This window comes from Somniosus microcephalus, chromosome 1 (assembly GCF_052327205.1).
Source record: "Somniosus microcephalus isolate GS21.2 chromosome 1, FLI_Smic_1.0, whole genome shotgun sequence".
Taxonomy (NCBI): Eukaryota; Metazoa; Chordata; class Chondrichthyes; order Squaliformes; family Somniosidae; genus Somniosus; species Somniosus microcephalus.
This window is the reverse complement of record NC_140987.1, coordinates 26,574,212-26,587,321: the sequence shown is the minus strand read 5'-3', so window position 1 is coordinate 26,587,321 and position 13,110 is coordinate 26,574,212. Positions and strand designations below refer to the sequence as shown.

General features: G+C 47.8%; 1 protein-coding gene across 3 annotated transcripts in view; it reads left to right on the top strand.

Annotated features, from left to right (window-relative positions):
- Positions 1–13,110, top strand: part of sh3rf1 (SH3 domain containing ring finger 1) — a 214,542-nt gene that overhangs the window by 149,586 nt on the left and 51,846 nt on the right. For all 3 annotated transcript variants that reach the window (XM_085975577.1, XM_085975656.1, XM_085975616.1), the window contains one exon: positions 2,425–2,748. In XM_085975577.1, the coding sequence (XP_085831703.1) occupies positions 2,425–2,748 (324 nt within the window). The remainder of the gene's footprint in view (positions 1–2,424; positions 2,749–13,110) is intronic.

Sequence of the window (13,110 nt, the reverse complement as noted above, 5' to 3'; positions counted from 1 at the left end):
GACTGACACACTTGTGACGTGCTGTGCACCCAGGTCTCCTGGTGAAAGTACTACTGTGTACTGCTGGCTAGAATTCGTATTGCAGAGAGGGCTTGTTACGCGTTCTTCAGCGCAGTGAGATTATTTGCATTCAGCGCAGTCGCGTTATTGCAACAGGAGCTGGAAGTCTCCAGTCAGGGGTTAATGCCGATCTTGTGGGACAGCTGAGTTGAGCTTGTGGTCATGTTTTCTTTGCTGTTAGATATCACACCAGTCAGCATGTGATTTTATTCATGTTACTCCTGGCTGCGTGGGACCACAGTCACGACAGCAGTAAAGTAGGGCAGGCAAGTGTTTATTAAATTCAATTTTATTCACTTACCGTACAGTGTTCGTGAAATATAACCTTCCTCTTTTAGATTATTAAAACGTTGTTTTATTTATTTCTATATACAACCAAATGCATCTCCAAATGTGAGTTATTTAGCAATGTGGATGCAATCCCTTTTGACTTTATTTGACAAAGTATGAGTTGGGTAACCATTCCTGTTGTCTAAATGTTCATGTAATTATTTACATTTGATCTTTGTGCCGCTGTCCTCTGGAGCTTTCATTCCAAACCACTTTTCCTTTTGCTATTGTGCCTTCAAAAGCCTCTTTCAATCTCCATTGTTGGTATCACTCTCACCTCCGGGTCACGATTCAAGCCCCACTATGAATTTGAACACTTGAGGGCTGCATTGTCTGAGGCGCTGTGTTTCATACGTCGGCCTTGGCTCAGTGTTGGCACTCACTCGCCTCGAGTCAGAAGGTTATGGGTTCAAGTCCCACTCCAGAGACCGGAGCACAAAAGTGACGCTGACGCTCCGCTGCAGCACCGAGGGAGTGCTGCACTGTCTGAGGTGCTGTCTTCTGATCGAGATGTTAAACCGAGGCCTCGTCTGCCCTCTCAGGCAGATGGAAAAGATCCCGTGGCACTATTTTGAAGAGCAGGGGAGTTCTCCTGGTTTCCTGGCCAATATTTATGCCTCAACCAACATCACTGAAACAGATGATCTGGTCATCATCACATTGCTGTTTGTGGGAGCTTGCTGTGCACAAATTGGCTGCCGCATTTCCTACATTACAACAATGACTACACTTCAAAAGTACTTCATTGGCTGTAAAGCGCATTGGGACGTACTGAGGTTGTGAAAGGCGCTGTATAAATGCAAGTCTTTCTTTCTTTTAACCTGAAGCTCCATCTGCCTGGTCAAGTGGATGTAAAAGATGCTGTGGCACTTTTCAAAAAAGAGCATGGAGTTCAGTGCCGACTGGTTTAGGTTAACCCTTAACCCTTAACCCTTACTTCTAGTAGCAACTGTAGCAAACTCGTGAGTTTCGTCATCTCCAAAAGTGGGATCATCTGTACATTTGTTTATGCTGCTACCTCCCGTTTATCTCTTGACCCTGACCCTCCCCCAGAACCCAACGCATTCCAGTAGCAATCCCTGTTACCATTTCCTCTCCCATCTTCTCTCCCATCCTCCCCTCTCCTCCCCCCACCAGCCCCCTGCTCCCTTGATCCCTCCTGGCCTCAACCGCTGACCACTCGGCTATCTCCCCTGGTCTCCACGCTCACTGGCACCATCAATGGGTCCTTATCCTCGGGTACCATCCTGCTCCCTTTGAAAACTGCCATCATCACAAGCCTCCTCCAAATAACCCACCTTTGACCCGTCCTTTATCTCATTGCTGTTTGTGGGATATTGCACTGTGCACATTGGCTGCCCATGTCAGAACAGTGACTCCACTTCACATGAAATCCATTATTTGTAAAGCACTTTGTGAGGAGGTTAATCAAGTGAGCTCACGTTTCCATGACAGCTCCATCATTATGGCACTGGCATTAGTATATTAATATTATAATATAATTTATATATGTGTGTGTATACATGCTTATGCCTCTCAAAATAAAATAAATTAATCATGAGTCATGTTGAAATAAGCTGGTCCGCTGCCCATTTATACTCCAGTTTACAAGCTCAATCAGCATGTTAGTTCACAATTCTTGTGCTAATTTGGTGTTATAACACTGGAAAGTGCTAAGCAAATGCCATAATCATTCTGCTGCAGACGTGCTAATAGCACCAATCTCCAGTTTGTTCGGAGTGTTTTTAGTGATGAAAATATATGTAAACGGCAATGATAACATTTCAAATTGTAATTTGGATTGCACGCAAAATTAAAATTCGAGCTGATTGATGCAGCAGCGCGCTGAATCCCATCCATTCAGTTGAGAAGTGTTGGTTCAGCACAGATGGAAATTAAAAGACTAACAGAAGTTTTGCAAATGGGAAAAGTATACAGTAAGACCGTTATACCCAACAGCAGGATGTGAGTACTATATAACTATATACAGGGTTATTTCTGTGGTTTGAGAATATTTTTTTTTTCTATTTCCAGTTCAACTCAACAGCCAAACAGCTAATCCAGCTGGATAAACCTTCAGCCTCCACTTCTGGAGGTGGTGATTCAGGAGAAGGAAGCAGCAATACCTTGGGGGCCGTCCACAGCAACTCTGCCCAGAAGCCCGCAGACATCGCGAAGAAGAACACCAAAAAGCGCCACTCCTTCACCTCGCTAACCATGTCCAACAAAGCGTCGCAGTCATCTCAAAACCGCCACTCCATGGAGATCAGCCCTCCCGTCCTGATCAGCTCCAGTAACCCAACAGCCGCAGCTCGCATCAGTGAGCTGGGTGGACTCTCCTGCAGCGCTCCTTCTCAGGTAACGGGCCTAGTCGTTCTGGGTGCTCGCTAGTACTGAAGGAATCTGTTGTGATCGTAACGTTAATATAAAAAATTATAATTATGATCTGGAATGTACATGCCTGAAAGGGGGGTGGTGGTGGAAGCAGATTTAATAACTTTCAAAGGGGACTTGGATATATTTATACTTGAAAAGGAAAAATTTGCAGAGCTGTGGGGAAAGAGTGGGGCAATCTTCCCTTTAAGCTGTGCGGCCGCACAGCGCTCTGCAGCTCCCGCGCAGCCGGCTCACTGCATAAAAAGGAAAAACCGCGCATGCACTCTATTTTGAATGGGCCGCGGACTCCAAAAAAATTAAAGGGAACATTGGAGTGGAGCTAATTGGATAGCCCTTTGAGAGACAGGTGGGCCGAGTGGCCTCCTTCTGTCCTCCTTTAGCAGTCCATGTACCCTCTCTCCTGACTTGTCGGACTTGTGTACGGCATTTTTATGCTGCTCCTCTCGCTGTAATCTTCAGAGTCCTTGCAATGCCTAACTTGCCTCTGACATTCTTGGCTAATCATTTTTTGAGTTGCTGCTGTTCTCATTCTGACTCTCCTGTGTTCTGACCGCCAGTGGTGTCGCTCACAGCTTGGGTCCAGGCCTTTCCTGTTGACCATTATGAAAAAGAGAAATTGGATGGGGAACTACAGAAATGTAAATGACAATTGAATGGATAGTTCGATTTTAAATGGACAGTGTTGTATTCTTTAGTTGGACTGAAGTACACATTTAAAAAAGAAAGTTGTTGGGGCGTGGGTGACATTGGCAAGTCTGCATTTCTCACCCATCCCTCATTATTCTGAAAGGTGATTGACATTATTTGTCCTGCTGCAGTTCTTGTGGAGACGATATTCCTACGATGGCATTAGGTAGAGAATTCCAGGATATTAAGCCAGTGACGATGAAGGAACAGCGATTTCTGTCTGTATCAGGACGGTGTGTGATTTGGAGGTGATGGGTGTTCAAATGACATTGTTGCTCTTGTCCTTCTTGGTGGCGGAGGCTGTAGGGGAGGGAGGTGCTCTCGGAGTAAGGTTGGTAAATTGCTGCAGTACATCATTTAGATCATACATAGTAAGCCACACTGGATAGACTGGAGAAGCTGGGGTTGTTCTCTTTGGCGCAGAGAAGGTTGAGAGGAGATTTGATAGAGGTGTTCAAAATCATGAGGGGTCTGGACAGAGTAGATAGAGAGAAACTGTTCCCATTGGCGGAAGGGTCGAGAACCAGAGGACACAGATTTAAGGTGATTGGCAGAAGAACCAAAGGCAACATGAGGAAAAACTTTTTTACTCAGCGAGTGGTTAGGATCTGGAATGCACTGCCTGAAAGGGTGGTGGAGGCAGACTCAATCGTGGCTTTCAAAAGCGAATTGGATAAGTCCCTGAAAGGAAAAAAATTTGCAGGGCTACGGGGAAAGTTCGGGAGAGTGGGATGAGCTGAGGTGCTCCTGCAGAGAGCCAGCATGGGCTCGATGGGCCGAATGGCCTCCTGTGCTGTAACCATTCTATGTCTGGTGATGGAAAGGGTGCACCATCTTCCTTGGTGTCAGGCATTCATTCATCTCTTGTGTTTGTGTCTGGATCAAGGCTGTGATGAGACCTGGAGCCAAGTGGTTCTAGCAGAACCCAAATTGAGCGTTGGTGAACAGGTTATTGGTGAGTCGATGTTGCTTGATGGCACTATTGTTGACTCATTGCATCACTTAACTGAAGATTGAGAAGAGGCTGAGGGAGCCGCAAGTGGCCGGATTAAGTTATTCTGGTTTTTTTTTACAGTTAGGGCATATCTAGGTAATTTTCCACATTGTTGGTCAGATGCCAGTGTCATAGTTGTACTGAACAGCTTGACTAAGGGAGCACGACAGTTGGGATATTGTCAGGGTCTTTGTGCCCAGTGTGCTCAGCCACTTAGCATGACTGGAAGTCAACTGAATTGGCTAGACAGCGGCATCTATGGTGATGGGCGCCTCAGGAGAAGGCTAAGTAGGATCATCCACTTGGCACTTTTTTATGAAAACACTTTGGAAGGGCTGCTAATTATCAGGAGCAGACTTTATGCTGTCTCCTTTCATTAGCATTTTGCCTGTTTCAGTCCTCCAGGGCACCAAGCAAAACTTCTGTCTGTTTTTAAATGTTCAATAATTCAGATATTTGAGGGCGATCTGGGGATCTTACTCAATCTGGAATCATTTTAGAAACAGTTGGATACTGTGATAGGGCCATAGATACAAGATTAAATGCAAGGGAGTTTTGTTTGTTAATTCTCGAGATATGGACATCGCTGGCAAGGCCAGCATTTATTGCCCATCCTTAGTTGCTCTGAGAAGATGGTGGCGGGCCGCCTCCTTGAACCGCTGCATGTAGCGGTTTGATACAACTGAGTGGCTTGCTGCTGGTAAGGATGTCAGGTTTCCTTCACCCACGGACATTCGGGAATCAACTGGGTTTTCTGACAGCCTCATTGTCACGTTTACTGATGCCAGCTTTTTATTTCCAGATTGTTTTTTTTAAAAATTGAATTGAAATTCTCAAACTGCCATTTTTATGACAGAGGGCAAAGGGAAACTTCTTTACAGAGTTGTGAGGCTGTGGAATTCACTTCCAGGGTTAGCGATTGAGGCAGAAACTCTGTCAATATTCAAGATTAGATTGGGTAGATGGGTGAAGGAAAAAGGGGCTGAAAGGATATGGAAATAAGAAATTGGAGCAGGAGTCGGCCATTCAGCCCCTCGAGTCTGCTCCGCCATTCAGTAAGATCATGGCTGATCTTCTACCTCAACTCCACTTTCCTGCACTATCCCCATATCCCTTGATTCCCTTAATATCCAAAAATCTATCGATCTCTGTCTTGAATATACCCAATAACAGCCTCCACGGCGCTCTGGGGTAGAGAATTCCAAAGATTCACCACCCTCTGAGTGAAGAAATGTTTCCTCATCTCAGTTTTAAATGGCCGACCCCTTATTCTGAGACTGTGACCCCTGGTTCTAGAACCCCCAGCCAGGGAAACATCCTCCTTGCATCTACCCTGTCAAGCCAAGAATTTTATATGTTTCAATGAGATCACCTCTCATTCTTCTAAACTCCAGAGAATATCGGCCAAGTGTACTCAATCTCTCCTCATAGGACAATCCCCCCCATCCCAGGAACCAGTCTGGTGAACCTTCGTTGCACTTCCTCTGTGGCAAGTATGTCCTTCCTTAGGTAAGGAGACCAAAACTGCACACAATACTCCAGGTGTGGTCTCACCAGGGCCCTATATAATTGCAGTAAGACGTCTTTACTCTTATACTCAAATCCTCTTGTAATAAAGGCCAACATACCATTTGCTTCTTAATTGCTTGCTGTACCTGCATGTTAACTTTCAGTGATTCGTGTACAAGGACACACAGGTCCCTTTGAACACCAACATTTCCCAATCCCGCACCATTTAAAAAATACTCTGCTTTTCTATTTTTCCTACCAAAGTGGATAACTTCACATTTCTCCACATTATATTCGATTTGCCATGTTCTTGCCCACTCACTCAGCTGGTCTCTTGAAGCCTCTTGCATTCTCCTCACAACTTACATTTCCACCCAGCTTTGTATCATCAGCAAACTTGGATATATTACATTTGGTCCCCTCATCCAAATCATTGATATAGATTGTGAATAGCTGAGGCCCAAGCACTGATCCTTGCGGTACCCCTCTAGTTACAGACTGCCAACCCGAAAAAGACCCGTTTATTCCCACTCTCTGTTTTCTGTCCTTTAACCAATCCTCAGTCCATGCTAGTATATTACCCCCAATCCCACGAGCCCTAATTATGTTTAATAACCTCTTGTGTGGCACCTTATCAAATGCCTCCTGAAAATCCAAATACACCACATCCACTGGTTCCCCCTTATTTATTCTGCTAGTTACAACCTCAAAGCGCTAACAGATTCGGCAAACATGATTTCCCTTTCATAAGGCAATGACTCTCTCCAACAAACGAGAGTCTAACCACCTCCCCTTGACATTCAACGGGATTACCATCGCCGAATCCCCCACCATCAACATCCTGGGGGTCACCATTGACCAGAAACTTAACTGGACCAGCCACATAAATACTGTGGCAACAAGAGCAGGTCAGAGGCTGGGTATTCTGCGGTGAATGTCTCACCTCCTGACTCCCCAAAGCCTTTCCGCCATCTACAAGGCACAAGTCAAGAGTGTGATGGAATACTCTCCACTTGCCTGACTGAGTGCAGCTCCAACAACACTCAAGAAGCTCGACACCATTCAGTACAAAGCAGCCCGCTTGATTGGCACCCCATCCACCACCTTAAACATTCACTCCCTCCACCATCAGCGTACCGTGGCTACAGTGTGTACCGTCTACAAGATGCACTGCAGCAACTTGCCAAGGCTTCTTCGGCAGCACCTCCCAAACCCGCGACCTCTTCCACCTAGAAGGACAAGGGCAGCAGGCGCATGGGAACACCACCACCTCCAAGTTCCCCTCCAGGTCACACACCATCCTGACTTAGAAGTATATCGCCGATCCTTCATCGTCGCTGGGTCAAAATGCTGGAACTCCCTCCCTAACAGCACTGTGGGAGCACCTTCACCACAGGGACTGCAGCGGTTCAAGAAGGCGGCTCACCACCACCTTCTCAAGGGCAATTAGGTATGGGCAATAAATGGTGGTCTTGCTAGTGATGCCCACATCCCATATACGAATAAAAAAAAATCCGTGTTGACTCTGCCCAATCTTATTATTAGTTTCTTAGTGCTCTGTTACCACATCCTTAATAATAGATTCCAGCATTTTCCCTTCTACTGATGTCAGGCTAACCGGACTGTAGTTCCCCGTTTTCACTCTCCCTCCTTTCTTAAATAGTGGGGTTACATTTGCTGCCTTCCAATCCGTGGGAACCGTTCTAGAATCTATGGAATTTTGGAAGATGACAACCAATGCATCCACTATCTCTGTAGCCAACTCTTTCGAAACCTGAGGATGTAGGCCATCAAGTCAGGGTGATTTATCGGCTTTCAGTCCCATTAATTTCTCCAGTACCAATTCTTTACTAATACAAACTTCTTTCAGTTCCTCATTCTCACTAGACCCTTGGTTCTCCACTATTTCCGGGTGATTTAAAGAGTTTGGGACTTATGTGCTCGCACGGAAGGTAAACGCCAACAAAGATTGAGTGGGCCGAATGGCCTATTTCCGTGTTTGTTTTTATGGAGGCTCTCTCTGTTCACTGTGGAACAGCAATTTTTGAACAGCAATTGACAAAGTAAATAGAACATTGAGCCACGTTCCAGACCGGCAGGGTGTATTCTTAGAAAGTCGAGCTTCAACTGCACAATGACACTTCAGTCGGAGCACCCCTTGAGTATTATGTCCACTTCTGCTCACCAAGGCACAAGGAAGACAATCCTTGAAGGCAGTGCAGAGAAGAGCCACGAAGCAGGTCCTGAGCGTCAGGCGACTTGAGTAATGCTGAAATCCCAAAGGAACTGGGGCTTTTCAGACTGGGAAGGAGGTGACTTTAAAGTGACTTTTACTGAGGTATATATAAACCTGTAAACCATATGGAAAAGATAAATCTATAACAGTACAATATTTCAACCTAAACCATGCCGGCAGGGCCAGGGGCACAGATCCACACTGGTGTAGGTCAAATTTTGGACAAATGCCAGCAGATGGAATGGACCACTGGGTCGACTCATGGAGCAAAACATTTGTAAGAAATGTTGGATACGGTGATGAAAGAAGTGTCGGTTGGCTGGACGAATCATGTAAGAATGGTCTTCCTCGCCCAACTCAATCTTTTGATCTTTCAAAGTATATTAAAATAATTCTGCGGAAGCTATTATAACTCTTTTAGGATATTAATAAGCAGGCTACAAAGGATTCTGGACAAAGGGAGCCGCAGGTGCAGAAGGTCTTGTGACTAAAGGTTCCTTCAGGGGCAGATATTGATTAGATATGTGTAACATAAAAGGTAGCTCGTATAAACAAATTAGAATGAAGCGGGTTCTTGCCAAGAGCAACTCTCATGTTAGTGGCAACTAAAACAAGAACCCTTATCAGGTGATGATTGTGGTTTGTTTTTGGGCCACTTTTTCTACTGGTTTATGTAATCATATACAATAAAACAGTTGCCAGTGATTTTAGATAGAAGTTTATTGAATGCTGAACAGCCGGTTCGGATGACCACCGACCTTAATCTCTTGGATGCAGGGGAGATGTTTGATAAGAGCATGCGGAGCCAACCGAGGTGTTCTTTCGCTCCACCGTTGGCGGCCGTGCCTTCAGCTGCTTGGGCACTAAGCTCTGGAATTCCCTCCCTAAACCTCTCTGCCTCTACCTCTCTCTCTCTCTCTTCCTTTAAGACGCTCCTTAAAACCCACCTCTTTGACCAAACTTCTGGTCATCTGCCCTAATATCTCCTTATTTGGCTCGGTGTCAAATTTTGTTTGATAATGCTCCTGTGAAGCGCCTTGGGACGTTTTACTACGTTAAAGGCACTGTATAATTGGAAGTTCATAGAATCGTAGAAAGTTCCAGCACGGAAGGAGGCCATTTTGGCCCATCGTGTCCGCGCCAACCAACAAAGAGCTATCTAGCCTGATCCCACTTCCCGGCTCTTGGTCCATAGCCCTGCAGGTTAGAGCATCCCAAGTGTACATCCAAGTACTTATTAAATGTGGTTAGGGTTCCTGCCTCTACCACCCTTCCAGGCAGTGAGTTCCACACCCCCACAACCCTCTGGGTGAAGAAATTTCCCCTCAAATCCCGTCTAAACCTTCCCCCAAATTATTTTAAATCTGTGCCCCCTGGTTTTTGACCCCTCTGCTAAGGTTGTTGTTGGTTCATCACATTAATCATTATTAGTCAATGGGGAATATAAGAAATAGGAGCGGGAGTAAGCCATTCGGCCTCTCAAGCCTGCTCTGCCATTCAATAAGATCATGGCCGATCTTCTACCTCAACTCCACTTTCATAAGAACGTAAGAAATAGGAGCAGGTGTCTGCCATTTGGTCCTTCGAGCCTGCTCCGCCATTCAATAAGATCATGGCTGATCTTCCACCTCATCTCCACTTTTTGCACGATTCCCATATCCCTTGATTCCCTTAATATTCAAAAATCTATCGATCTCTGTCTTGAATATACTCAACGACTGAGCCTCCACAGCCCTCTGGGGTAGAGAATTCCAAAGATTCACCACCCTCTGAGTGAAGAAATTTCTCCTCATCTCAGTCCTAAATGGCCAACCCCTTATCCTGATACTATGACCCCTGGTTCTAGACTCCCCAGCCAGGGGAAACATCCTCCCTGCATCTACCCTGTCGAGCCCTGTGTGGTAAACCACTGTTGTTAGTATTGTTGTTCACTGTTAGTACTGTTGTTCACTCTTGCATATTGTTGTACTTGTCTGTGCATGCCTCAGCTGACTCCGCCCCTGGCTCCACCCTCATGGCTGGGTATAAAGGTCGCTGCTCAGAAGCCTCCGGCCCTTTTGGATACCAGGCAACCACAAGAGGCATGCTCTGTTCTTTGGTAATAAAAGCCTGTTTATTACTTACTCAATCTCCAGTCTTTTGTAGCAATTGATAGTGCATCAATTTTATTACCAAAGTTAAATGTTGGCTGCGGATGCTGATCAACCGATGGCGCAAAACGCTGAGCAGCAGGCGCTGCTGCGAGCCCTCAGACCAACATGCCTGGACCTAGACCCCCAAGAAGCGGGTTCGTCGACTAAATTCGCACAATGGCTGCGTTGCTTTGAGGCGTATCTGGAAGCCTCGACCGTGACTCTTGATGAAAATAAACTGAAAATCCTGGCCTCGAAGGTGAGCCACCAAGTCTATACTTTAATCCAAGATGCAACGACCTACGCGGCGGCTATCGACCTACTGAAAGGGCAGTATGCACGCCCGGTTAACACGGTCTATGCCAGGCACCTTTTAAGATCTCGCAGACAGCAGCCCGGGGAATCGGTGGAAGCCTTCCTACGGGCACTGCGGGTACTCGGACGCGGCTGCGACTGCAAGGAAGTATCGGCCGCGGCACATGCGGAGGGACTGATACGAGACGCTTTCGTTGCGGGTCTAAGGTCCGACTACTCCCGGCAGAGGCTGCTGGAGAAGGGTGAAATAGACCTGACAAAGGCAGTGTCCCTCGCGCTCTCGCTCGACGCGGCCCACAGAAATATGGACGCTTTCTCCCCTCATCGCCCCGCGCCGTGGACGCCGCAATCTTGGGCCATGGGACCGCCACCTCCGACTGCTGCAGCGATGTCCAAGGCACAAAAATGCTATTTTTGTGGCCAAGCTAAACACCCTAGAGCACGCTGCCCCGCGAAGAATGCTACCTGCTCCGGCTGCGGGAAGAAAGGTCACTACGTTAGCGCCTGCAAAGGGAAGACCGCTAACACCAGCAGCGCTGCGTGCGAACCGTGGGCGCAGCCATCTTGTCCGCCATCTTGGGCTCCCCCAGCCGCGTGGGGATCGGGACCGTGGGCGCCGCCATTTTGTCCGCCATCTTGGACGCCTCCGACTTCAACCACGGGGGACCCGGACTCAACCACCGCCTCATCTGACGACCACATCGACTCGCTCGACCATACGCTGGCCTCCGTGACGCTGGACCAATCTCTCCCTCATCAACTGTCCAGGTCCATGATGGATATTACGGTAAACGGCCGCGCCACTACCTGCCTTTTTGACAGCGGGAGCACGGAGAGCTTTATCCACCCCGACACGGTGCGCAGTTACTCTCTCCCGGTCCTGCCGACGCGCCATCGGATCTCTTTGGCTTCCAAAGCCCAGTCAGCGGACGTCGGTGGCTACTGTGTAGTGACCCTTTCAGTAAGGGGCACAGAATACAAAAATTTTAAACTTCTGGTCCTGCCCCATCTCTGCGCTGCCGTTCTACTGGGGTTGGATTTTCAGTGCCACCTTAAGAGTGTCACATTAGCGTATGACGGACCCCTCCCCCCACTCACAGTCTGCAGCCAGCAGCTTTTAAATCGCCCGCCGTGCACCATTTGCAGCCTCTCCACCCTTAAAGTCCCCCCCCCCCTCCTTGTTCGCTAACCTCACCCGCGACTGTAAGCCCATCGCTACCAAAAGCAGGCGTTACAGTGTTGGGGATAGGAGCTTCATTAAATCCGAGGTAGCGAGACTCCTGAAGGAAGGGATTATTGAAAGTAGCACCAGCCCATGGCGAGCACAAGTGGTGGTAGTGAAGACTGGCGAAAAACAGCGCCTAGTTATTGACTACAGCCAGACGATCAATCGCTACACCCAACTAGATGCATACCCACTCCCCCGCATATCTGACATGGTCAATCAGATAGCACAATACCGGGTGTTCTCGACGATTGATCTGAAGTCGGCATACCACCAGCTCCCCATCAGGGCTGAGGACCGCCAGTACACAGCTTTTGAAGCTGACGGTCGGCTCTATCACTTTCTCAGAGTTCCCTTCGGCGTCACCAACGGAGTTTCTGTCTTCCAACGGGAGATGGACCGGATGGTTGACCAGAACGCGCTCCAGGCCACTTTCCCATATCTAGACAACGTCACCATCTGCGGCCACGACCAGCAGGACCACGACGTTAATCTAGAGAAATTCCTCCAGACGGCCCAGCGGCTGAATCTCACATACAACAAAGACAAATGTATGTTTCGTACTACGCGCCTTGCTATTCTTGGCTGCGTAGTGGAGAACGGAGTCATCGGCCCAGACCCCGATAGAATGCGCCCCCTTATGGAGCTCCCCCTCCCCCACTGCCAGAAAGCACTGAAGAGATGCCTGGGGTTTTTCTCTTACTATGCGCAGTGGGTGCCCAACTATGCGGATAAAGCCCGACCCCTCATCAAGTCCGCCTCCTTCCCCCTGACAGCAGAGGCCTGTGCAGCCTTCACTCTCATAAAAGGAGACATTGCGAAGGCCACAATGCACGCTGTGGATGAGTCCCTTCCTTTTCAAGTGGAGAGCGACGCATCCGACTTTGCCCTAGCTGCAACCCTTAACCAGGCGGGGAGACCCGTGGCCTTTTTCTCAAGGACCCTCCAGGGCCCCGAGATTCGACACTCCTCTGTCGAAAAGGAGGCCCAGGCCATTGTGGAAGCCGTGCGACATTGGCGGCATTACCTGGCCGGAAAACGATTTACCCTGCTCACTGACCAGCGTTCAGTGGCTTTTATGTTTCATAATAAGCAGCGGGGCAAAATCAAGAATGACAAGATCTTAAGGTGGAGAATCGAACTCTCCACCTACAATTACGATATCTTGTACCGGCCCGGGAAACTCAATGAGCCCCCAGATGCCCTATCACGTGGTACGTGCGCC